Consider the following 23,614-nt stretch of genomic DNA (forward strand, 5'->3'; position numbering starts at 1 on the left):
TGCCTTTCTTTGCATTTCTATGTAAGTCTCATATTAGAGTCCCATTTAAATATAATGTGCAGGAGTCAGTGAAACCAGACAAAAAGCAAATAAACGGTGACCTCAAACTGACCTTTAAATGTTGAAAACTACTGTAGGGTGTTGTCACCTGAAATGCTGAGACATTGTCATTCCAGAGTTAATTTAATTTGGACCAGGAAAAAACGGCTTAGTGGTATCTATGAGAACCGTATTATGATTGGCTGGTATTGATATTATGTAAATCATGATAAAAAAAAAACATCCCAGACGTTTTGCATTCCCCTTAATTCACCTATACTTTACCACATTTAAAATAAGTCACAGATTCAATATAGCAGGCCACAGAAAAATAAAAACAAAAACCATAATGTAACATGAGACCACCATAAACTCGACGCTGACTATACCACACACTGGGAATGAACATTTTTCTATTATGTGTGACTACTGTAATGCTCTTGTCATTTGGGATGGCGGTTAACATAGGGGACCCCGCTTCGTCCCAGCAGTGAAATTGGCCATGTGACCAGTAGGGAGAGACAGTGAGATGGGCGGTTTACAGACTAGTGGCTGGGGCTCTTTTTTGTTTTTGTGTTGGACTGGATGGGAGGGAGCAGCAGCCTCAGTACCAGGCAGTGCTCTCTCTCTTAGTACTGACTGGATAGATAGAGAAGGAGGCTGCTACATGCTGCCGCCGCCGCCGCCGCTCCTGCCTTTGTCGTAGGAACCCTATTTTTGTACCGCGGCCACACTTGAGCCAGAGGGATATTCTTTCTTCTTCTTTTTTTTTTTTAATTTTTCCTCATTTCTTTTTCTTTTTATAACACGGATTCCAAAGGGGGAAATTAAGCAGTCGCGGGCGTACCAATGTACTCACTACACGAGGGCAGCGGTCTGTTTCTGCTGGCGGTCTTGGCAGGACTGCAGGTAATGTTATTTCGGAGCTGTTTGGAGCGAGAGTTACACCGGACAGTTTAGGTGCTTGTTCTTCTGTGTGCGACTATTGTTGTTGAGTTACGAGCCCAGCCGAACTGCTAGCCTCCTAAACAGGCATTTTACACGGCGCACAGTTTGGAAACAGTGCCATGAATATCCCTTAAAAAAAAATAATTCAAGATAAAGTAGGTCTAGTACAGGCTGTAATTACTGGCTAACGGGTTCTTGTCGTCGCGTGCTCACGAGATGCTAGCTGGGTTGTTTAAAAAAACAACTACACGCGTTTAAATTGATTATTTCAGTTAAAATAATTCACATTTACAAGTACGTAGCCTTATTCAGGAGTTCATGCAGCTGCATCTTTTATTGTCTGGAAGTTGGGCGATACAGGCCAACATTAACCTAGTTCTGACTTGGTTGTTCTTAGTTTAGATTAATATTTATGTAGATTGCTGCAGCGTGTCACTGTCCCCCAGCGAGTTAATTGCTTCTCTGCTAAAAGCCGTTATGAAGAATGAAAAGTATCCTACTGTAAAATTTAGTGTTAGTAGATTGTGTATAGGCAGACCTAACTACATGCAACAGCGATGGGATAATTATTGTTGTCCAGCTCTAAGGATGGAAGCTGTTTTTGTGGTAAAATATATTTTCTTGACTGTGTGGCTACTTTGTTAAAACTGTCTCCCTCAGGATGCAACATAGTTAAATATAAAAGCTCTGGCAGCTGAAATAGTTGTTGCAAAGCACTGGCGTCTGTGTTAACACGTCTATCTAGAAATGCACATCCTGGTGCAGTTGCTGTAACGTGCTAGAATGCCAGCTCTGCTCCTCCCCCAGCTCTGCAAGCATTTTCCATTTAAATTCCTCTGATTAAGAATGGCAAGTGGCACGAATACCCACAATGCTCTCTTTTTCAGCAGGACTCCTCTCCTTTTACATTCTTTAGAGAGTGCATGCAAAGAAATAGGGCCAGCCAGGCCCTCTGTTCCTAGGAGCTGTATCAATGCTGAGGTTGTGTGATGGAGTCTCTATGGACATGCCTGGACACCAGAGCGTTTTTGTCAGTTGTGCTCTGTTTGTGTGTTAGTGATTTCTTTCATTCTGGCCAAATTGTGCTTTACAGAAACATCAGCCCCAGTGATTCAGATATTTTTTCCCTTCTTTTTGCAACATCCTCCATTATTCTTTAACTCTTCTGTGTTCGCACCCTGAGCACAGAGTTTTCCTCTTCAAAACGAGGCCAAAAAAAGTACTGTATTGATCAGTCACAGCCTTGCAGTTTCTTTAAACCTCAGCTGCTGTTTTTCTTGTTTATTCAGACATTTACACAACAGTGTTTATTCCCACAATAGTTGGTCGTTAAAATTAGTCTTTTCTATTTCCTTTTTCCTGTTCTTCAAAGTGGAGTGTTTGTCCAGGGTAGTGTGTTGATCAGAGGGGCCCGACCGAGAGAGTTGGTCATAACCTTACCCTGTGCCTGGGCCCCTCCAGGGGGACAAATGGAGTTTGTTCTTGCCTAGCCATGCTTTTTGGCTGAAGCTTAACCCTTTTGGCCTCATTATCCTAATTGCGGTCCCTGCTATAAAAACAACAGATGCTTTTGTACAACTATGGGGACTTCAGAACGTGACCAAGAGGGTTTTGGAGGCAACAGAGTGCATTTTTTGAAGGTTGATTTATGACTCATTGCCCTCCCCCTTCCCCCCCACCATCACAGATTGCAGCAGAGGGCATGGGCACCCCACCATGCAGGCCAGGCTTCTCTGAAGATGTATACAAGGTTGTGGTGCCAGATATCACAGAGAAAGGACAGCCCCTTTTCAACGGTGAGTGGTGAAATATTCCTAGTGCTGTTCTGTACTGGATGCTTGTTATGTCTATATTTGATTTGATTGTGTGTGTGTTGGTATGCACAAAAGTTGTGCGTGCTTGCCTCCATGTGTTACATTTCAGGAGGAGGATCAGAACAAGCTCGACATATTTAAACAATTAGCTTCGGTGTAGCTGTGCGGTATTGCAAGTCATGTAGGTTTGCCTTGTAAACCAGCTCAAATGTGGTTCAACTTTATATAGCTACTGTCCGTTTTGCTTACATGCTGTAGTTTTTTTCCCCATCAAAGCACACACAACCACAAGCAGATTGTTACCTAAATGCTAGATCATACATTGTGGCTAAACAGTTTGTGTTTTTGCAATTTGCATTTTGTTGAGACGGCTGTTAACTGCTGGCTTTTTCATTAAAAGTATGAAAACTTTGTTGATTGCACGGGGGACACATCTTGTTGCAGTGTTATACAAACCAATTACACACAGATTTGAATACTTATGCAACTTTAATCAAGCAAATAACCTTGCTATTAAACATGCCATGCCTCGTGCTGGTGCATTCAATTATTTCCTTTATCAGATGCCATTATTTAGCATTTTTTTCCTGATTTAACGTCACTTCAGTACCGATTCAAACCATATGGAGGAAGTATTTCTGTCTGTTACTTTAAACACTTCTATGCCTAAAGGCTCCTGCTAGAATCATATGGTAATGTGTCCAATTGCAATGTTACACTCCTAAGCCCACTCAGTGGGAGTAATAACAGCAATTTAAGTATCTTTCAAAATGTTTGTCCTTCTGTGGGAAACCCAGCTGTAGTGGGTTTATATTTTTTACCAACATATAACCTGGTGCAAACAAGAAGGTGAAGTATTCCATTACATTGCAGCAGGCATGACCAATACTGCCTCTTTGGAGTTTAATATTGGCAAAATGAGGATGCAGCTACTGTGAAACGGTGTGCCGGCCTACAGACGATAATAAAAACTGGAATATATCACCAGAGTGTCATTAGAGGGGTGAGAGCCTTGAGGTCATTTGGACCAGAAAACATTCTCACTTGTGTTGGATTTCACAGTGTGTGCCTAAAACTTGCATGCTGCTGTTGGTGTGAGTCAAGATAGGTGGAGGGGGAGGTGGCAATGACGGGAGAAGAAAGGAGGGGGAGAGAAGAGAGTGCTTAGATGGGTGGGTAGAGCTTTCACTGGGCTTTACCTTGTGCACAAGTTTCTGTTTGATCCTGCAGGTGATGGATTTCCCTCTGTTGGCTTGTGGATGAGCCGTGACCGGGGATAATCAGGTTCCCTTTTGTTTGCCCCCCCCCTCTCTCTCTTTTCTCTCCCTTCCCCTCCCCCAGCGAGTTGTTGCTCTATGGAGATTTCCCTGACAGAGAGGGGCACTTCTGTGTCATTGTAATGCAGCAGGGCTCAGCAGCGTGGGATGATGTTAATGAAACTGCATTCTCTAATGAAAAGCTCCTGTGGCATGTTTTGAAAGACAAAGCCCCCACAGTGTGGAGAATATTCCCAAAGTTTTTCAACTTTGCTTTCGCCATGCTGTTTTGGGATATTGTTTTTGTCCAGGAGTTGACGTTTTTTTCAAATTGATGCTTCTATAGCTGCATGTAGCAGGCTAATGCTCTGTGTTTCCTTTGCATTTCATTAACTTTGTCTATTGTGCCCTGAAAGGCCTTCCGTAATGAATAGAAAGGCATTGAGTGTCTTCTTGCTGGAGTCATTTCATTAACCAAACCTGAACACATAGGCTTTGTCGTGTTCTAAATAACCCAATCACTTATTTCCAGTTTGCATCAACTTCTCCTCAAGTTATTGGTTGATAGTTAGCTTATTTGTAATGGGACCTGCTTGAATGTTCATGTAATGCTATCAGTACATTGTGTAAGGTGTCAGTAATATGAGTCCTTTGCTCATATTGTGTATCGCTTTTGACCCCAGAATATGCATGAGACGTAGCAGAGGTGAACTGTTATAGCTGATATCCTCAAACAACACCTCTAATTGCAGTCCCTTCTTTGTTATTGATTAAGAGAATACACATCTTGAGGTCTGTAAAACCTGGAAATAGTGGCAGTTCACATGTAAACAGCTCCCATTGTATGCGCCAAATTAAAGACATCCTGTAGATTTGATGGTGGTAATTGTGGCCAACCAGTTAGCATACCTATTTGATGGTAAGATTTAATGACATTCCCGGGGGCGTACACTAGACTTTAACTGTTAGCTGGCCAAGTGATGGCCCATTGATTATTAATAGATTTGCTAAAATGCATTTTGTCAAAGTTGCTTAGCAGAGAAGCATAGAGAAAGGCTAGGGAGGACAGTTACTTTTCTATGAGAACTCCCCTCCTAAGATTCATTAAAGGGAGGTTACCCCTCATTGTTTCCTGAAGCAAAACCACATCAGGTTTAGGAGGTTATTCCCTGTCTACCCTCTGGGGCCTTTATGACCTTGCTTTTAAGAATGAAGTATTTGCTCTGGCCTGATACTGAGTTGAGAGAAATGACCCAACGTAGTTATTCATTATCAGACCATCATACAGATGAAAGCAGTCAAAGTCTTTAAACATTTGCACAATGTTTTCCACTTATTTTGTTTAGTTGCACGATAAAGTGACTTATTTTACTAAATTGCAATTAATTTCAGGTAGGCTGCGGCTGCGGGTGGTTTGCCCTGGGCGGCTAATGGAATTCTGGTGGCTTTGGAGAGCTGGCACACATTGTGTTGTTGTGTTTTTTTTTTTCTTTTTCCAGATGAGGCCTTTAAAGCAGGGTTGCAAAGTGAGTCAGGCGCAGCATTATTCAGCAGAGGTTTCCCTCCCTAAAAACTGGGTTAATGAAAAGCCCAAAAGCCTAATTGAGCTTAATATACTCTCTTATGCTGCTGTTCTGCCGTCCCTACCCCCAACCATCTATTCTGCTTTCATTTTTCTTTCCTCCACCCCACAGCCCTGTGTTTTGCTTCTTATTCTTGACAATTATGCGAGCTCTGATGATGAAAGAGAAGTCTGTCTATAGTCTGCTTTAGCCTTGGTTCAAGTGCTTTAAATGTAAGTATGTCAAGAGGGCCCAGTGAGCTGGCTCCACAGATAAGTGGGGAGGCGGGGTGGGATGGGGGGATTTACAGTTGACCAGTTTAATAATGTGATTGAAACAATTAGTGTCAACGTCAGCAATGAGAACATGAACTGAAAAGCTCTCTCGGGCTATATATATCTCAGAGTTTTCAGTTAATCTATCATTAAGTGTAATTACCTCTCTTTACTGTGTTAGTTTAAGGCAAACCGTTTAAACAAAGCAAATTTCACCCTTTGGACAAGAAAAACATCGCATTCGAGAAATCCTGAATTTTGCAGTGACTGAACCCTTTTTTATGTTGTTCTGGTTCTCTGCGCTCTGTTAAGATTCTGATGGCCCTGGGTACAGCTGGGGCCACTCAAATGTGTTTAAGGGGCCCCATTGTTTGGTGAGACGTGACCCTGCTCGACCCTCTCCTGTAAACTGGGCCAAGTGCTCAGCAACATACTCCACTCTTTTTCCTGCCCACAGATTTGGGATGATGTCGGTGGGGGTTTCCAAGTCAGGTATAGATGAATGAAAGACCAGCCCAAGAGTTCCTGACCTGTCACTATGCAGGCCGCAAATGCATGGCACCCCTACCTCATGGTGTTCTGACCTACAAAGAAGATTGTTCATCACTTGGAGAAACAGACAAAAGCAAATTTGTAAAATCCATGTTTTAGGCTGACTGCACAGCAAGTTTGTTTGTGTTTTCCTCCAACAGCTTGATGGACAGTATATAAATGGCATTTGTGGTAAGGGCTAAGGACTAAGGGTCAATTTTATAGCTCTTTTGTTTATTTAAATATACAGTACAGGCTGATAACTTTGAGGAATAGCCTGGAACAGAGTATCTGCTGAAGTCCACAGTGTCAGAAAAAGAGTGTGCTGCTGAGAACTTTGTGTTTGAGGTGTAGAAGGTCTGCATTGATGTCTGTGCCAATGCTGAATAATTCAATAGCCAAACAAGACTTTCTTAATATTCAAATCCCTGTTCAAGATGAGATCAACGAGCATAGCAGAGCCATGATGCAGTACATGAGAAAAATGAAGAGCAACATGAGACACTGTGAAGCTCTTCCTTTTTATGGTATAGCAGCTGCTGCATGTGTCCCATATTCTCTTTGTCATTGTAGGGCATTTAGAGCAACCCCGTGACCATCTTTCTCTTCTAGATGGGGATCAAACTACAGCTCTCCTTCATTTTTTATATAAGCTAAGGCAGCAGTTTCACTGTAAGTTTGTTCATAAGCACGGTCCTTCGTCCCCATCCCCCCTCTCTTCTTTCTGGAAGTGGTTCAATGAATCCAGGGTCTTTGTTTGTAGTGATCAATATGTTGTAATGAAGGCTGCGCTCCAATTCCCAGCTACAGCGTCACTGGCGGGTTGGGGTTGGATTTGTTTTATTCTTTATTGTTATCAGCCCGCATAAATTTATTTTCATCGTCTGTCACTGTGTCTTTTTTTCCTTCTTCCTGGGAGCGCCATGGCCTAGATAACCACCACATATTGTGATGGCAGAGTGAGTCTTGGCAGTATATGGTTTTGGGAAGTAACCTTTTGATGCAGTTTGCCTACAGTATAACAAGGAAGCAGAGTTGGCCGAGTGCTAGTGGTAGGGCCACCACAGTTCCAGTCCTAAGGCCATATCGTAAAAGTGAAATAATAATGTTGGTGTATTAAAGCAAGTGCACCCATCTGTGGCTAATTTGTGGGTGTGCTTTTGGAACCTGCTGGGTGGCATGACAGGATAGGATATATTTTATTTATGTCTGACCTTTTTAGGCTCTAAGTTGTTAACCAAACCAAAGGGTAGTCTGAAAATAATCCCTCCATATTTGGAGACAGACAGGTACTTGAACAAAGCCTCAAAGTATTTTCTAGACATTACCCTGATGGCTTCTCATCACCTCTGTTCGTATCGCTCTTATCAGCTACAGGCCCTGCCCTCTGCTATTGGCACCTAACAGTGTGTGGCTCTGTTATTGGGCAGTAGTTAAGGTGTCCCTCTCTCGTTCCTGTGTGAGTGTGTGGAGGGGTTTGTCCTTGGCATAAATTTAGCTTGTTCAACCCTGACGGGTCTTGGGGGGGGTTGTGTAGAAGTGTTTGGTCGGCTCCTGGTAACATGGACTTCTATAACTAGCTGTCGCTAAAGGCTAATAGATGTAGACTGCCTCTATCAACACAATATTTGACTGAAAAGACACAGTCAGTCCACACTCTGTAATCTGACTGACTAGTTAAATGCAGATTGTCATTTGTTTTTAAAAAAGATTGCGTGTAACAAGATTTGCCAAATCAAAATTTCATTGTCTCCTTATGATCCACAGGGACTGGATACAGATCTGAAAAGCAGACCCTCCGCTGTATTGCTCCTTCACACATTCATGTTGAAGGTTAGAGGGGTTTTATAGGTTATTTGGTTCTAGATCACACCTGGGCCCCTCCATCAGTGACGCCATATTGCTAGGGTTTATATTCGATGTGTGCGAGGAAAGATTTATTTGTTCTTCTAAAACAATCCTTTCCTGTTTGCAGTTGGTCATGAAATTAGAGGGAGCTGAAATCATTCTTAGTGATGTTGCTGTTTAATGTGAAGAACATCCAGGAAGCGCATGAGTGACCCTGCAATGTAATGAGGCCGTGTGTATATATAGCTGTAATGACCTGACGTTCTGCATATATGTATCCTTATATCTAGGCTAGTGTTATTTTTCATAAGTAAAATGCTAGAACCAGTGTGGAAGAGAAAATGCCAGCTTGTACCTAGAAGACAATACATCAGCACTGTGGAGTGAATTGTTTACTTTTGTAGGGACTGATTTGTGGATTTCAGTGCCATTTTTCTTCAGTGGGACAGGTTTTTTTTGGCTGGCAGAGCAAACAACTCCATATCTCTTTCACGGAACCGGTCTTTACAAAGAAAGCTTTGTTTGCAGTGTTACCCCACCTGTTTATTGCGCAATACCCCTGTACGATTTTACCCAGTTTTTCTCTCTGCTGTGTTTTTCTCATTATGTTAAACTAGATGAGAGTATATAGAGAGCCTCGGCTTCATGTTTCCCATCGGCAGGCATGTGAAGGGAAGCCAGTCCCAGTCCCCACTGCTTTATCTGTCTCGTTAAATCTTTTGTCCGTAAGGCAATACATTTAGTTTCATTTAGCTTAAGCTTTGTTGCTCGAAGACAAGAGCACATTCACTGGCTGCCCAGATGTAGATTCAACAGCACCAAACGACAGACAGCAGGCAGACACAACGTCTTTGTGCGCAGGGTCAAACAGGGAAACTAATACTCAAATGAATATATTAATGAGATAGTTTGGACAAATGTAAAAAAAAAATAGAAACAGAAATAGCCTTGTGTTTAGCCTTTTTCTGTATGAGAGTGACACACATAACTCACATTTTCAAACCTCATGCTGTGTTCAAGAGGCTACATGAAATTGCAAACTATTATTCCCCTGACAACAAAAGAGAAATTTGAAGCAGGGACACGTTAATTGACCCATATACTGTAACCATGTTCACAAAGGCCAATCCTGCCTGGGAAGAGACGTCTACCTCCTACGTGCCACGCCAACTATTGTGTTCCGGCAGAGGCTTCAATTTCAACACACCAGCGCCTCTCTGGACGCTAGTCCCTGATGAGTCGCTAGGTCATATCTCATGACATTCTCCATGCATCCTCCTTTTATCCAGCCCTGTACCACCTCCACCACTCACCTCCCTCCTCCCCCACACGTGAGCTTTAAGGTGGAGGGGCTCCCTTGGCTCCATACAATGATTGATGTGACTTAATTGAGTAATGCAAGGACAGTACTGTAGCATTTAGTCCTGTATTCTGCAACTGAATTTGTTTCTCGGAGTGACCTTGGTTGCTGAGTTGTTGAGTGTGATGGGCGATTTTAGTGGTGCTGGTAATATTTTTGATAGATGGCTGTCTTGAGGTTTTGTGGATCTTGTGTGTGTGTTTTTTATTTATTTTTTTTTTATAATTGATATATAAATAACTTGTGCTCTGTGTGTCCGCTCCTTTTGAGAGACAGGATATGAATAAAGCTGAATCCCATTCACTATTGATTGATCATATCATTCCAGTTCTCTCTATTTTTTGCTTGTCTTACAAAAGAAAGTACATCATTACTTTTATTTAAAGAGAATTCATCTCTCAGTTTATCTTGATTAGATTGGTGACTGGGAACATTGCCTCCCATTTGGGGAAAATGGGAGGCAGTGCTACCAAACTGTTGGCTCATCAGATAAGCATATGTAGCCCACCATATTACTTGTCTCAAGTGATCTACCATTACCAGGCCTTGCTGACACCAGTGTCTGCCATCACCACACGGATATTATGATTGACCTGCAGCAATTTCTTGTCTCCATGTGAGCGCACACTATGGCAGCAAGCAACATATCGCTCTGTGGCCTGTGTTGTCTGAGTTTATATTATCTCTGCCTCTGTCGATATTTACTGAGGCATTAAAGAGCGTACAGCATGTCGCCACTTTATTTCCTGTAGCACTGCCTGCTCAGCAGGACAGGGGCTGGAGGGGGGTAGATTCTTACTGAAGGGTATAACTGCGGCTACAAGATGGAGCTCTACTAATTCTTGAACATGTTGAGTCTGACTTGCATAAAATAACTTTGTGTATTTGGCAAATGGGCAAGACAAATGCATATGGCGGAACAGTTTGAATGTGATTTTGATTTAAGTTTCTCTTGTTGCAAAGAAAAGAAAATGAAATTACAATGAACAGAATTGTGGAGATAATATAACGCGGTCTATTCTCAGTTGCTAGAAGTTGCTCTATTCATTCATTAATGAGGCTTCACTAAATCAAGAGATTTCTGGACACTGAGTGTGAGCAGGACTCCATCATAAACCTCACAACATTTATTATACTGTTTGGCTCACATAGCTCTTTGCAAACAGTTTTTATAGATCCATCAAAAGTTAGAGCAGCATGGGCATCCCAATATAGTTCTCCTTCTCGCCATCTGATATATTTGGGTCTCTATACTTTTCTACATGGATAAATTAAATGTTAAAAATCAAATTTTCTTAGGCAGGCAGTCTGCTTGAGGTTGTCCATTGGAGCTTCATGATTAATTGTATTAAAATCAGTATTTACATTCATAACTCTGAAATCTCATTCTTACATGCTGTCATTTTGCTGTGCTTCAGTTAGCAGGAGATCAGTTGCATTAATCCAAACACTCCTAATTTCTCCCATTGAGAACAAACTGTGTCCAAAAAAACGGGGGTGGGGGGTAAACCCACCCGGTGATGATGGGGAAGAGTAAACACATTTATCATAAGTGCCACATTCTTTTACATGAAGATTATAAGGTGAGGATGACGGTCAAAAGCACATTGCGAGCAAATCATGGCTGCAGCATTGGAAGGTAACAGTACAAATGTGTTCAATACGATGAAGCGATAAAAACATCCATACTACCTGGAGGGTCTAATCTCTTGGTGGTTGGGAGGAGAAAAAGTAGGCTCAACAAAAACTTTCAAGGTAGTGCATTTTACTACCTTGAAAGGTAGTAGCATTGCATTTCGGTGTTGCCATTGTCTGATCACTTTTACCATGTTTTTTTTTTTTTTAAGCAAAATAAATATTGCAAATTAAGTATTCTAGAGTGTTATTTCATTTGTTGTTAATATCAAAAATAGTGCTCTACAAAGCCGTACCATTTTTTTCTCTAAACTGACTGCCAAAGCCCTGTCGATTTTTGTGTTTTATCTCAACACTATGCACGCTGTAAGCTCAGCAACAGTAACACAAATGCTTACCAGCATCCCGCCTACCTTTCATCTGATTCCACCCAAGCACAATACACTCAGTCTTATATAGGTCCTACGTCAGCCCTTCGCTCTCACACTAAGTGTTCTAAGCACTGTGACCTTTGTAGAAGATAAGCTTCCTTTGGCTGACTTGAAGAATTTGGAATAACGGCCTCAACCATTAATTTATGGCATTGCTAACCATATGAGGGCTATGAGCCAAGGTTATTGACCTTTCACGCCTGTCACTAGTGATAGAAGGAGCCAGACCCAGCAGGAAAATGAATTGGGCTTATTAAGGAGTTGGGCTTTGAATCAAACCTAGGGGGCAACTTTATTCTCCAGGTCTCTCTTTCATTTAAATCAATACTTTTTTTACATTTTGACCAATTGTCTTTTGTCAAGGTAGATATTGAGAGCACATACAGCAGGAGTTGCACTGAATCGTAATGCTCCGCTGAATGTGCCTGGGAGAGAGCAGGGTGCAATGTGTGAAATGCCTGAAGGATTAACACTTGGAGCACAAAACACAGTACGGCAGCACATCTTGAACTGAGGTCATTATTATCAAATGAAGGATTTTGCGGACAACTAGACAGACGTCGCAGTTTTATTTCAGTCAGAAATCTCCTTGTCTTTGTCGGTCTTTGCGTCTGATTTGCTTGTACATTTGTAGCTGTAAGATGGGAGGAAAGCTGAACGGGAGGAAAGGCATTTGAATAAAATGAAGCATGTAAAGAATGTTGTGTGGACCGCGGAGAAACAGTGCCATGGACAGAGAAGATTGAGCACATGTTATTTCAGAGCCCCATCCTCCCTCAGAGCTTCCAGTCTTTTAAACCTGGTGGGAGGCAAGGGAGGCATGCATTTATATTGGATCAACATGCTATGATGTTATTTTTCCAGTTCCACCACTTGTGTTTATAATCATACCCAGTCCCTTATGGGGTTCAACTAAAACCATTTTTATTGACTCTGGAGAAGCTTATCTCTGCCTGATGCATTGTTTGTGTATAGGACCACAGTCGCATCCCAGTGGAAATAAGCAATAGATAGAACAGAGAACAGAACAGAACTTGTACTTTTATTAGAGGACGTCCCCCGCGAGGACCAACTTAAAAGGACATTTTTGATATTGTACATTTGTTGCGTTCATACATATACAGTACCTCAGATTTTCAAGTGGGCTTGGCTATAACCTTATTTAGAGGGAGAGAACAGAGACAGAATCACGAATGCTGCTTTAGCCATCCTCGGTAGTATTAATTCAGAGGAGCTTGTTGTATTTTTCAAGTGTTTGTTTATTTGCAATGAGATAGCCAGAGGAGGAGGTAAAAGGACTAATGCATGAGAGTTGTGTGCGTTTGAGAGTGCTGTTTGTAAATGCAGTGCATACTAGTGTGTTGGGGGGGTACTTATCAAAATGTACAGTATGTACATGAAAAAAAACATTATCTTTGCCTGTGGTTTACAGGGGGTATTTATGAGTGGGAGTGCTATTTTGGATGTGAAATGCTCCATATCGCAGAAGCATATACCTCGAGCGGGACTGTGGACGAGTGGGTGCCAGCTGATGCGGAAAACATGCATGATCACACTGGAGCCAAATATGGTTGTCACTCTAAAGTCGACGGTCACCCACAGTTTTAGTCACAAAAGGGGATGACCTGCAAATCCAGAAAAAACAAACCGAATGCTTTAATTTTTCAACTGAATATGAGTGCGTACATTTGAATTCTGCAGTATGTAATGTAAACACACTGGACAGCTACAAGTCAGCAACATCACAGTTGTTGCTTGCCTTTTTTACACTCTCCTCCTTCCTCTTTGAGGTTGTGAGTTGCTTTTTTTAACATGCAAGATGCCAGTTACTCATGGAGAGATAGAGATGAGATGCAACAACCTCACATTTTAAATCCAAACGTGTGTTACTCCCATTGTGGGCCATTTTGTGGTCTGGGACCGAATGCTGCACTTTATACTGAGCACTTTCCTTAAAGGTACTAAATGTGTCAGGAGGAAAAGAACATGAAGTCATTCTCACACCTTTTGGTTGTTTGAGCAATCAAGCCAAGCTGAAAAAACACTTCATAAAGCTAGTGGCGGCACCATTTTTGTTCTGTACTAGTGTTGCTGTGGTTACGGGTGTTAGTAACAGGAAATTCCATTTACCTGTTTATACTCATCATGCTCTGATGTAGTATGAAATTTAAAGTGGTCGATAAAGCTGTCAATGACAGACTTTCAATATGATTACCGGGTCTGCACCTCATAGTCAAAAGATTCTTTTTATGGAGAATGATCCATTAGCCATTGTTTATCCCTGGAACATAGGGAAACCTTTTAGGGACAATAATGTTTGAGACACATTTTTTTTACAGATTAAATCAACTTAAAACAAAATTCTCTTACTTCGTCAGTCGAGAGCGGTGCTAAATAAAGTATGCTGTGGATGACTTGCCAAGAACATAAACCATCAGGTTGACATGGCATTATTACTTCAGTATTTAGAGTTTGTTTAAAGCAGCTCCACCACTCCTACTACACGCACACACGTGCACACAACCACAAAACCTGCCTTTAAACCTATCTTATTGGATAAACGGGGGGAAAAACAACTGCGGCGAACCCCGTTTGAATGTTTCCCCTCTGTCCTACCAAGAATGTGTTGTCTAGGAGAGCTGAGGTCAAAAGACACAAACAAGGCTTTGTTCTGCATTTACCAGGTTTATTCTGTGCAGAGTGGCTGTAGTGGGCAACACTGGCACACATTGTTCTTTTATACATCTGCTGAAAGATTAAGTAGTTCATTGAAAGAGAGTATTTATTCATAAGCTGTAATGCTGTTGATTCACACACTTTTTTGTTTGAAATTTTAGACAGCTGATATAGTACATGCAAGCATGCAGTGCTGTCTCATTTTTATGACTTAAGACTTCAATATTACCAATTACACAAGTATAATCAGTCCCATCGCAGGAAAACATTGTGGCTGTTGTGGCTTTTAATGACAAACTAACATCCAGAGTGCTCTCACGCTGAGCACCTCATGAACAGAGCTGCTGCCGGCATTAAAGGGCATGTGTGTGTATTTAAGTGTAGCATTCTGTGAGACTTGGCCACATCCAATGAAGTGTTCAGCTTCTCCTCAGCCTATCCTCTGATTCCCGGCCTTTATTTATTGGCTCATCGGGAGAGCGCTTGGAAAAGGCATTTGCACTGCCATTGATTTGCGTCTCTTTGAAATAAAGCGGCCCAGATACTGGGCACAAGCTTAAGTGGGCGTGTTTTTCTTCTTACCCTTTTTCTTCCATACACCCCCCCCCCCCTCCACTTCTTGCAAATCCATTGTCAGCGTGCCACACAGGCAAGATGATGGTTTCTTAGCTGCTTATCATGCCTTCCACCAGGCCACCATCTAAGCATGTGTACACAGGCAGCTGTGCACCGCTGTTAGACTCCATTCTGTGTGGGATAAGTGGGGATTGGCATGTTCTCTGCCGTCAGAGCGGGCTTCATCTGCTCAGAAATGTGACAGCTGGGCAGAGCTTTTTCACTCCTCCCATATGAGAAAGACAGACAGAAATTAGACATATAGAGGTGGAATGAGAGGAGGGACACAGAGAGCGGGGTTGCCTCAGCTTCCTGACTGTGGCTTGGAGCAAAGCAAATGTTGGCACATGTGTTATGAGTTAGTGTTGACATAACTGTTTTTAAGAGTGGCCTCACACATTAGAGATTTGTGGCTGGCTCATCTACTTTCTTTCTTTACTCTTTATGCTGTAAACACTATGCAGTAATGGGAGGAAGGGCATAAGAAGAGTAATTTATGTGCGGAGGAGAAGCCTGAGATGAGCCCTCCCTCTGGGATTAATGGGAGTCTCTGTTCACAGGAAATATGAAAGGCCCTTTGTTGGTAAAGGGCTTGCTGCTGCCAGCAAATAACTACCCCCTGTCATATCGAAAATCCCCCAACCTCTAAATTCATTGCCTCCTCTGCTGCTCATCCTTTACCCCCTTATTTTTTCTATAAGACTGTGTTTTCTGTCGCTCAATTATGATTCTACGCTGTGCCTGCTGTACAGAAGCCCAGGAGACACTAGCTTGCTCTGTTAGTATTCACTGTCACTTCTAGAGCTCTGGCCATTGGGTGAGCAGAAGGAAGAGTGTGAGAAATGGTGCTGTACAGGTGGTGATTCATACTTTCACCCGTGACGCCATGTCTTTTCCCTCTCCCTTTTTTTGGCTGATGGGTATAATTCCAAGACACAACTATCATATCAGGCAGGAAATAGCTAGTTTGCTGTGGTTAATGTATGACCAGTGGGCTGTGCTGGTGGTAATGGTTTATTTTTAGTCTTGGTGCTGGTGTGTGGTAGTCTGCATTGTGGTTAAGTGTACCTCCTTAGGCTATGCTAAATAAAGAATGGCCTATCAGTGAGGGGAAATTACTTCCTGGCACTAAACTGCCAGAGTGTCTTTCATCAGGTCACACATTGGTCTCCTCACACCTGTGGCTCAGGACAGGAGGGTGAAAGGCTCCTGACAGGTGTTAACTGTAAAAAAGGTGGTAAAAAACAAGCATGATACTCTATATATTTTGTTGTATCTGCTTGCGTTCTCCTGAACTGATATTTCAAGCTGCTAAGATTAATTTCTGAACTGTTTTTTTGCATCCATACATAAATGGCAGGAATAAAGTATTTCAAAACCAATTGTTCTGTTCTTTGTCTACCTTGCGTTTGAATTTTCTCCTTCCTCAAGCACTTCAATAAAGTCCACAGATTAATGTGTTTGTACAAAAATCCTCTTTTCAGTGGCTCTGAGTTTACCAACACTATGAAAAGAGTTTCATTCTTTTCTCTCACATGTCCAGCTCTTCATATCAGCATGGGAGCTTTACAGTTGTTTCATTTACTTGTACATTGTTAGGAAGAAAAACTGTTTACTAGAACATCTCTGTCACACCTGAATAAATCTTGACTGAATGTGTGAAGAAAAATAGCAGTTGAATAGTAATTCAAAAAGCTAGCTTTTCCCTAAAAATATATTCTTGCTTTAGATTAAAATGAATTGTTACAGTTGTTTTGAGCTGTCCATGATAGTTTGAGCTGCGTTTGCTTTCCCTGCCTCAGGAGTTCCACAGTGAAAGCAGAGAATCTATTGGCTCCATATTGACTTCCCCAGGCTGTCTCCAATGGATTTGACATGGATAACGCAGTTGTGTTTGTAACGAGAGGGGGAGGGGGAGTTAATAAAAGCAGGAGACCCCCCAACTGAAAAAGGAGGGAGGAAGAGTGCAATGAGGAAGAGGCTAACTTAAATGAAGAGGGCTCAACTTGGCAGAAGCCACGGGTTGTCAGGGGTAACTGAAATGGCTCTGTGTAACTTGCCTCCCACTTACCCTCCCTTCCAGAAAGCTCAGATGCAGACATATAGCAGGACTGAATATGAGCCTGACATGAAACAAAATACACACATTGGATGTCTGCCTTTTATAAATGATTTATAATTGATTTTACCCCAGGCTCTGATTGGATTGTAGATGGAGTAGAGCTTTAATGAGCTTCATGGTTTCATGTTATTCTATGCTTTAATTGTAATACTGAGGACGCCATTCATTTGTTTAATTTACTAGACTGGGAGCTGATGGCTGCGCTGGCATGGTAGGGGGGAGTTTAATGGCCATCCTCTGGAAAGGATAAGGCTTATTAGGTCTGATGGGCCTCCTGTCTCATATAACCTAATGTAGCCATGATAGACATAGGATTCTGGGTTTGGATACATTGGAACTATAAATCGAAGCATATTCCCAGGCCCTGGACTTTGTAATTGCCCATTAAGGGCCGTGGTTGTAGATGGAGGGGCCAGATGTCCCTGATGTGGATGGGGGTCCAGCATGGGCTTTGAGGCATCATGCGATTAAAGTGAGCAGGAGCATGGGCTGGACATTGCCCATCATTAAAGTGACCTGCTCTCTGCTAGCAGACCCATAAAAACAACCTTTTAATGTTCTTACCAGAAAAGCTCCACAATTTGCCCACAATTCCACAGCCGTAAAAAGGGAATTGAATTCCATACGAATTCTCTGCTGTCATAGCTCACGGCACCAGCTGTCTGTCCGTGTTAAAAGCTAACCCTTGGGCGCCACTCCCTCTCAGTTTGGTGTCTTCCATATGTTACATTGATCTTAAAAGCACGACTCCCACTGGTCTACTTCAGCAGAAGACCTTAGCCAGATTGAGTGGGACATATGCAAGGACAACATCAAACACTTACAATATTTGGGGGAAGATCGCATGACCCTGGTGATGTTATTTTGATTGATTTGATGCAAATGGGGTTTCTCATGTTATCACTCGCCTCATTTCTCATCCTTAGCCCTTCTTTCTTAGTAAATATACATAAATGCGTACTTGGTTCTATGGAACTGGCTGTCATGAAATGGTAATTTAATTTACTCCAGACACACTGTCAGGATAGTGTGTCAGTGTCACACTGTCCATGCATGGCAGCACCCATCCCTCTCTGAACACTATCTCTTGTTTGTGTTTGGGCTGTAAACCCCCATGCACAGCTGCCACTGGGTCATGTCTGGGGTTTCTGTAATGCCGATGACCTCCTAATGTGGATTCCAGTGAGGCAGAAAGGCAAATGTTTGTGCTTCCAGGTCTTCCTGGTATCCCGGGTCGCTACAGCTGTCATGTTATCCCCCTTCCTGCCCAAACCATCAAGCTCAGAATGCAACACAATATCTGCTAGCATCCTAGCTGCAGACATTTTAAAATATCTGCTGTTATTTCGACAGAAGCATGCATACTTAATCATTAGGCTTCTGGCACGTAGCCCTCTTTGAGGCTGAAGTCCCAACCGGAAAACAACAACTGTGGTTTTCAAGGAAGGAATCTGATTTAGTACCCTCATAATGCCACGCTCTCGTATTAATGCTGAATGAACTTTATGTGAACTACACATTTTTAGATAATGTAAACTCTGGATGTAGTTCAGGGTAAAAGGTAGTAAACTTTCTGCTTAGCTACACTTGGTTAGTGTGCAAAAGTCCTCCCTCCCACCATGTCTTTAATTTCATTGTTTTCTCTTCTGTGGAATGTTATGGGCTTGTTTGTATGCTGGTCATAATGAGTGCCAATGGAAATCTTATTTACAATAGCTGGGTTTAGGAGTGGCGGCCAGCACAGTGGAAAGTGTCCCCTCTTTGCCAGTCTGCGGGGACTACACTGAGCTCTGTTTCTGATGGATGGGTCTTTTAATGTGACAACTGAAAAGAAGCCCCACAGTTTCCGCTGTGGACCAGGGTACAATAAAACAGCTACTAGTAGAGCTCTGCATTTACCCCCTCCTCTGTCTCTTTGTTTCACAAGGTTTTTTTTCTGCCTTATTTCCTCTCCTCCTTTCCACAGCTCCCCTTACTCTTGATCGAAAACTGATATTTGTAAACAGCTTCAGGTTACAGTGCAGGCTGTAAGATTCTTTTCAAACGGTCTGTGAATAACGGGATGTGGGAGAGGTGTGGGTATAGGGATGGAGGAACGCAGCACCAAGGGAGGAGCCGCTTTCCCCTTTGCCGCTGGGCTAAAAGCATTCAGCTCCTGCCCATTGTGAGTCCTCACTCAAAGGGATTTGTGATGGGGATGATCTTTGACCCCTCTACGCCCACATTATGTAAATTAGTGTACAAAAAGGGGATGATACAATTATTTTCCTACACACAGAGTTTATTTTGAGTATGGGTGCGTTGATTTTTGTGAGTTTGCACACAATGAAGTGAATGAAGCCAATGTGACACCTGATTTAGTGGATATTATGTCTTTGTGAACATGCAGAATTTGAGTTATGTCTCAACTATAGTGCCACCATAACACTCTGCCTCTTCTATGTGAGTTTCTGTTTATTGCTTAATTAACAGTGTCCTGAGGCATCTAATCGGCATAGAAAGACATATAGAAAGATGGACCTGTTGTCGTGTAACTAAGCTTCCGCCATATGCTGTTATGGCAGTAGTTGGGAAGGTAACCAGATCCTCCCCCCCTCCCTCACAAACCGCTGTTATTGTCCCTGTGCACAAAGGATGGGGGGATGTGTAAGATAGAGCAACACGCTGAGGTTCATGGACAACGCCCTTTCCCAGACTGTATCAGAGTGTATCAACTGACCATTTCTGGGCAAAGATGCAGGAAAAATACTGTTTCTTTACAAACTTAATGCAATATACAGTTGTGGCAGGGTTTTTTTTTTTTATTGTTAGCCACAAAATCTTGTCTACAAACCTCGACCATTTTAACTGACGCGGAGATGTGACAAACCTGTATAGAATGCAGTAGAACGTAATGCAAGGTGTTGCTTATGGTATTAAAGTGATCGGATGCCAGAGCTAACGCAGTACTTACACAGGACTGATCTGGATTAGATGTGGGTTGAACTTGTGTTCAGTTATCTGCTTCATATTCTAGTTTTGAGTGGCAATGGGACAATGGTCTCCAATCAGTGACGCATTAGTTTTCAACATGTTCCAAAGGAAAGCAAGGCAACATTTATTAACCATTTTGCTTTGTTTACTTTAACCGGAGACCTGCCTTTGTGTACAGGGCTAATGAATATAACAGCACCCTGTTTGACACTTCAGTAATGGAAGTTGCACAGCTGGACTTAATGGCTCTCAGTATTCAGTATTGCCCCTTTTACGTCTTTCCCCTGCTTTTATGTTGATTTTGCTCTGTATAGTGATGGAAGATGGCCTTCAAACTCAATAAACTAAAGATGCAGTAAAGTTTTACTTCTGCGTGATTGGTAGCGGTTTGTTTAATGTGTGGTGGAAAAATGTGTTTAGATACTTTATAATGTAATGTGTTGAGTCAAATCTTTTTAATGATTTAAAATATTTTAAATGCACAAGGCTGTGCAGTCACAGTGAACCTCACTTTTAAATGCTGTTTAGATTTTAATTTAAAGCACTTGTTGGATTACACTAACAGTTGGCCAAGTATTTTTTCCCTCTTTTTTGAATTGTACTTTTGAATTATGCGGTCACATAAGTACAGTGTCAGAATTTCTACATGTCAAGATGCATTTTATGATGTGTTCTGATTAATCCAGCCTTCGCAAATACATGGAACCTTTGCTTGTTTTTTAAAACTTAGTTTGACTCTGATGTACTTGATCCAAACCATATGTTGAAGGGGCTTGAAAGGGTTCGACAGCATCAACAGACACAGCTGGCCGGCAGTCTGTGATCTCATAGCATGCCATGATTGCCATATTTTGCTGTACTCGTCAGTCTTGCCAAAGCCCTACCTCTGCTGACTAATTATTTGCCCTCAGATGCCAAATCACATCCCGATGAATAACCTTCAAAAGTGGTCACTGTCATTCTTTCCTTAGAAAACCATTGGGGGTGGTGAATCAGACAATTTGGGGAGTTTTAGGGATCCACAAGTTCAATGCTGATGTCACAGAACTGGTAAAATGACGGTATTTATAGGTGCCGTGGAGGGACGTTTCTTCACTGCTCACGTATGGTGTTAGCATGAGAATTGCAGTCTGCACTGGCAGTGAGGTGGCCGTGGACAGTGAGTTACAGCCTAACTGCCCTCAGTGCTGATCATTAACAGTTCTAACACACTGGGATATTAAAGTTTGTTTTACTGCTCCCATCAACAACCATGCAGGGCTATAGGCATGTGTTATTGAATTCATATAATGTGAGTTATTAGGCCGTACATCTTGAGTGTCCATGTATATTGCTGTATCTGTCCGGTGTGGTCCTAGAGGAAATAGACTAGCGGAGGAGATCATATTGGTTATTAAGCAGCTGTGGCATACCTGACCACAGAAGATATGAACAAAAAATAAAAGGTTATTATTATTATCACCCCTGGACTGTTTTTTTAAATCCCTGCATCCATCTGAGCGTGCTCACACACCTGGTGCAGATAGACTTTGTTCAAAACAATAAATAATAAGCTCACTTTTAGCACAGGGTTTTATCAACCAATGAACGTAATGAGATTAAGCTAGGAAAAAAAACATAATTCCTGTGCCCACTCCAGTGAATCAGAGGCATGTGAGTAAGGGGGGAGCCGCAGATGAGAAGCTGTGTAAGTAATAAAACCAGCCGCAGACCAAGTAATGCGGCCCCCATCATTTCCTGTTGGTCTGTTCATGCGCTTAAAAAAAAAAATAGGATCAATTCCACTCTCTCGAATTGCTATTCTTATACCTGCAGGCCTAGCAGAGGAGTTTGAAAGAAGATAGGACCCCACCTGGAACAATTTAATCCTCAAACTTGACCAACAAAGAAGCAGTGCTGCACCCTGCCTGTGCCAAATGCCTGCGGGTTAGTTTTTGCCAACTTTAAATTCCCCCATCTTTAGCCTTTCCTCAGTGATGAAAAAGTTGATCAATGTCCATCAAATCCAGAATGACATTTCATCACTAAGTTAGCTGTAGCTTTACTTGTTACTAAGTAAACTGTAACAAAGGAAAAATCTTCTCAACTGTGCAACAAAATCTTACAGCCACTTTTCAAACACAACATCTTATTGTGGGATTAATTCTGAATAGTGTTAGGAGTCAGCTCGTCTCTACTTCTGTATAAGTGAAGGAAGAAAGCAAGACAAACAGGAAGGCATATCAAGAATTGGGTGGTGGATTAGGGTGCAACAGTGTGGTTTGATGTTTAATCACTCCTTATGCGTAAGCTGTTCTAAGGGGGATAGAAAGGCTTTCCAGTAAGCCCTAATGGTAGTGGGATGTCTTCCTGGTGAATCTTGCCTCTGCCGGCATAACACGCTGTGAAACTGCATTTTTTTGTTTGCCCGAGAGGTTCCACTGAAGCAGAATGATAGGACAGTACCAGCCAAACATAGCACATCACTTCTCTCTCTTATCTGTCTCTCTCACTCTCTCTCTGGGTCGGTTAGGGTGACTCAGGTAGAGGCAATATGATCACTTGCATTTTCTTTTTTTTGAAGTATGAAAGCCCTCTTCACAACCATGCAGCTGCACTGTCAGGCCTGGCCTGAAAGCATTGTATAAGTGTACCACAATTACACTGCTCTGTGACAGTACAGGCTGTTTTTGTGCCATTTTAAAGCAAAGAAAATGTAAACAGCAGGAAAACGGCACATGCCATTTACTATAAAACTAAGGGTCACAATATAAACACCACTGATCGTTTCCTTGAGACACATACAGAGACCACCCGACAGCACCAGGAGCTGTCCACATTGATTCACATGTTTGTGCCACCTGCTTGTTCGTGCCACCGCTTTCGATGTTAGTGTGACCCTGACGAACATTGCTATCACTGAGAGGCGACAGACTATTCCCACGAGTCCTTGCGTTAAAAACCCAAGGTCTGGAAACATTTCCGCGGGCGGCCTTTCCAAACAGAGATAGATTTGTACATGGCCATGCTTGTGGTTTGGTGTTATAGCTGCAGACAAACTGAGGACAGATGTGTTTGGAGTCATTTTCAACCCCCCCCACCCCACCCCAGCTCCCTTGTGATCCACCATTCCCTCCCTTCCTCCTTCCAGTTCCCCTAATCTGGCACTCATTGTGTCTGTAATAAAGCACAGCTGCACAGATCCTTTTCTGAACCCACTCAGTTCAGCTGATTACATGGGAGTAAGAGGGCTCTCCTCTCACAGAGTCCAGTCACACAGCCATGCTCCCCACATGGTAATGCTCTACTGTTCCCTTAACACAGATAATGCATGTGAGAGGAGACGCTTCCTTGTGCTGGACTGATGCCAAGACTAATTGTTCACACCTGATGTTGCATTTGCACTGGGCAACTGTTGAGGGACTGTTATATCTATTTATATTTGTAATGTGTTCACATAAGGAAGACCTTGTACAGTCTTCTTCTCTTCATCTATATGAACTATTAAAATCTATATTGTAGCTTTGCAGATGTGCATATGTATCTATAT

The 23,614-nt window shown here is 42.3% G+C and overlaps 1 protein-coding gene across 1 annotated transcript in view; it reads left to right on the forward strand.

The window, feature by feature from the left end:
- Positions 1-667: 667 nt before the first annotated feature.
- cdh2 (cadherin 2, type 1, N-cadherin (neuronal)) overlaps positions 668-23,614 on the forward strand; it is a 57,020-nt gene continuing 34,073 nt past the window's right edge. The window contains exons 1-2 of the mRNA XM_038717956.1: positions 668-948; positions 2,675-2,783. Coding sequence (XP_038573884.1) covers positions 889-948; positions 2,675-2,783 — 169 coding nt within the window. The 5' untranslated portion in view covers positions 668-888. The remainder of the gene's footprint in view (positions 949-2,674; positions 2,784-23,614) is intronic.

The sequence above is a fragment of the Micropterus salmoides genome, unplaced genomic scaffold (assembly GCF_014851395.1).
Source record: "Micropterus salmoides isolate LMB-PRFRI ecotype aquatic unplaced genomic scaffold, ASM1485139v1 Ms_hic_scaffold_14, whole genome shotgun sequence".
Taxonomy (NCBI): domain Eukaryota; kingdom Metazoa; phylum Chordata; class Actinopteri; order Centrarchiformes; family Centrarchidae; genus Micropterus; species Micropterus salmoides.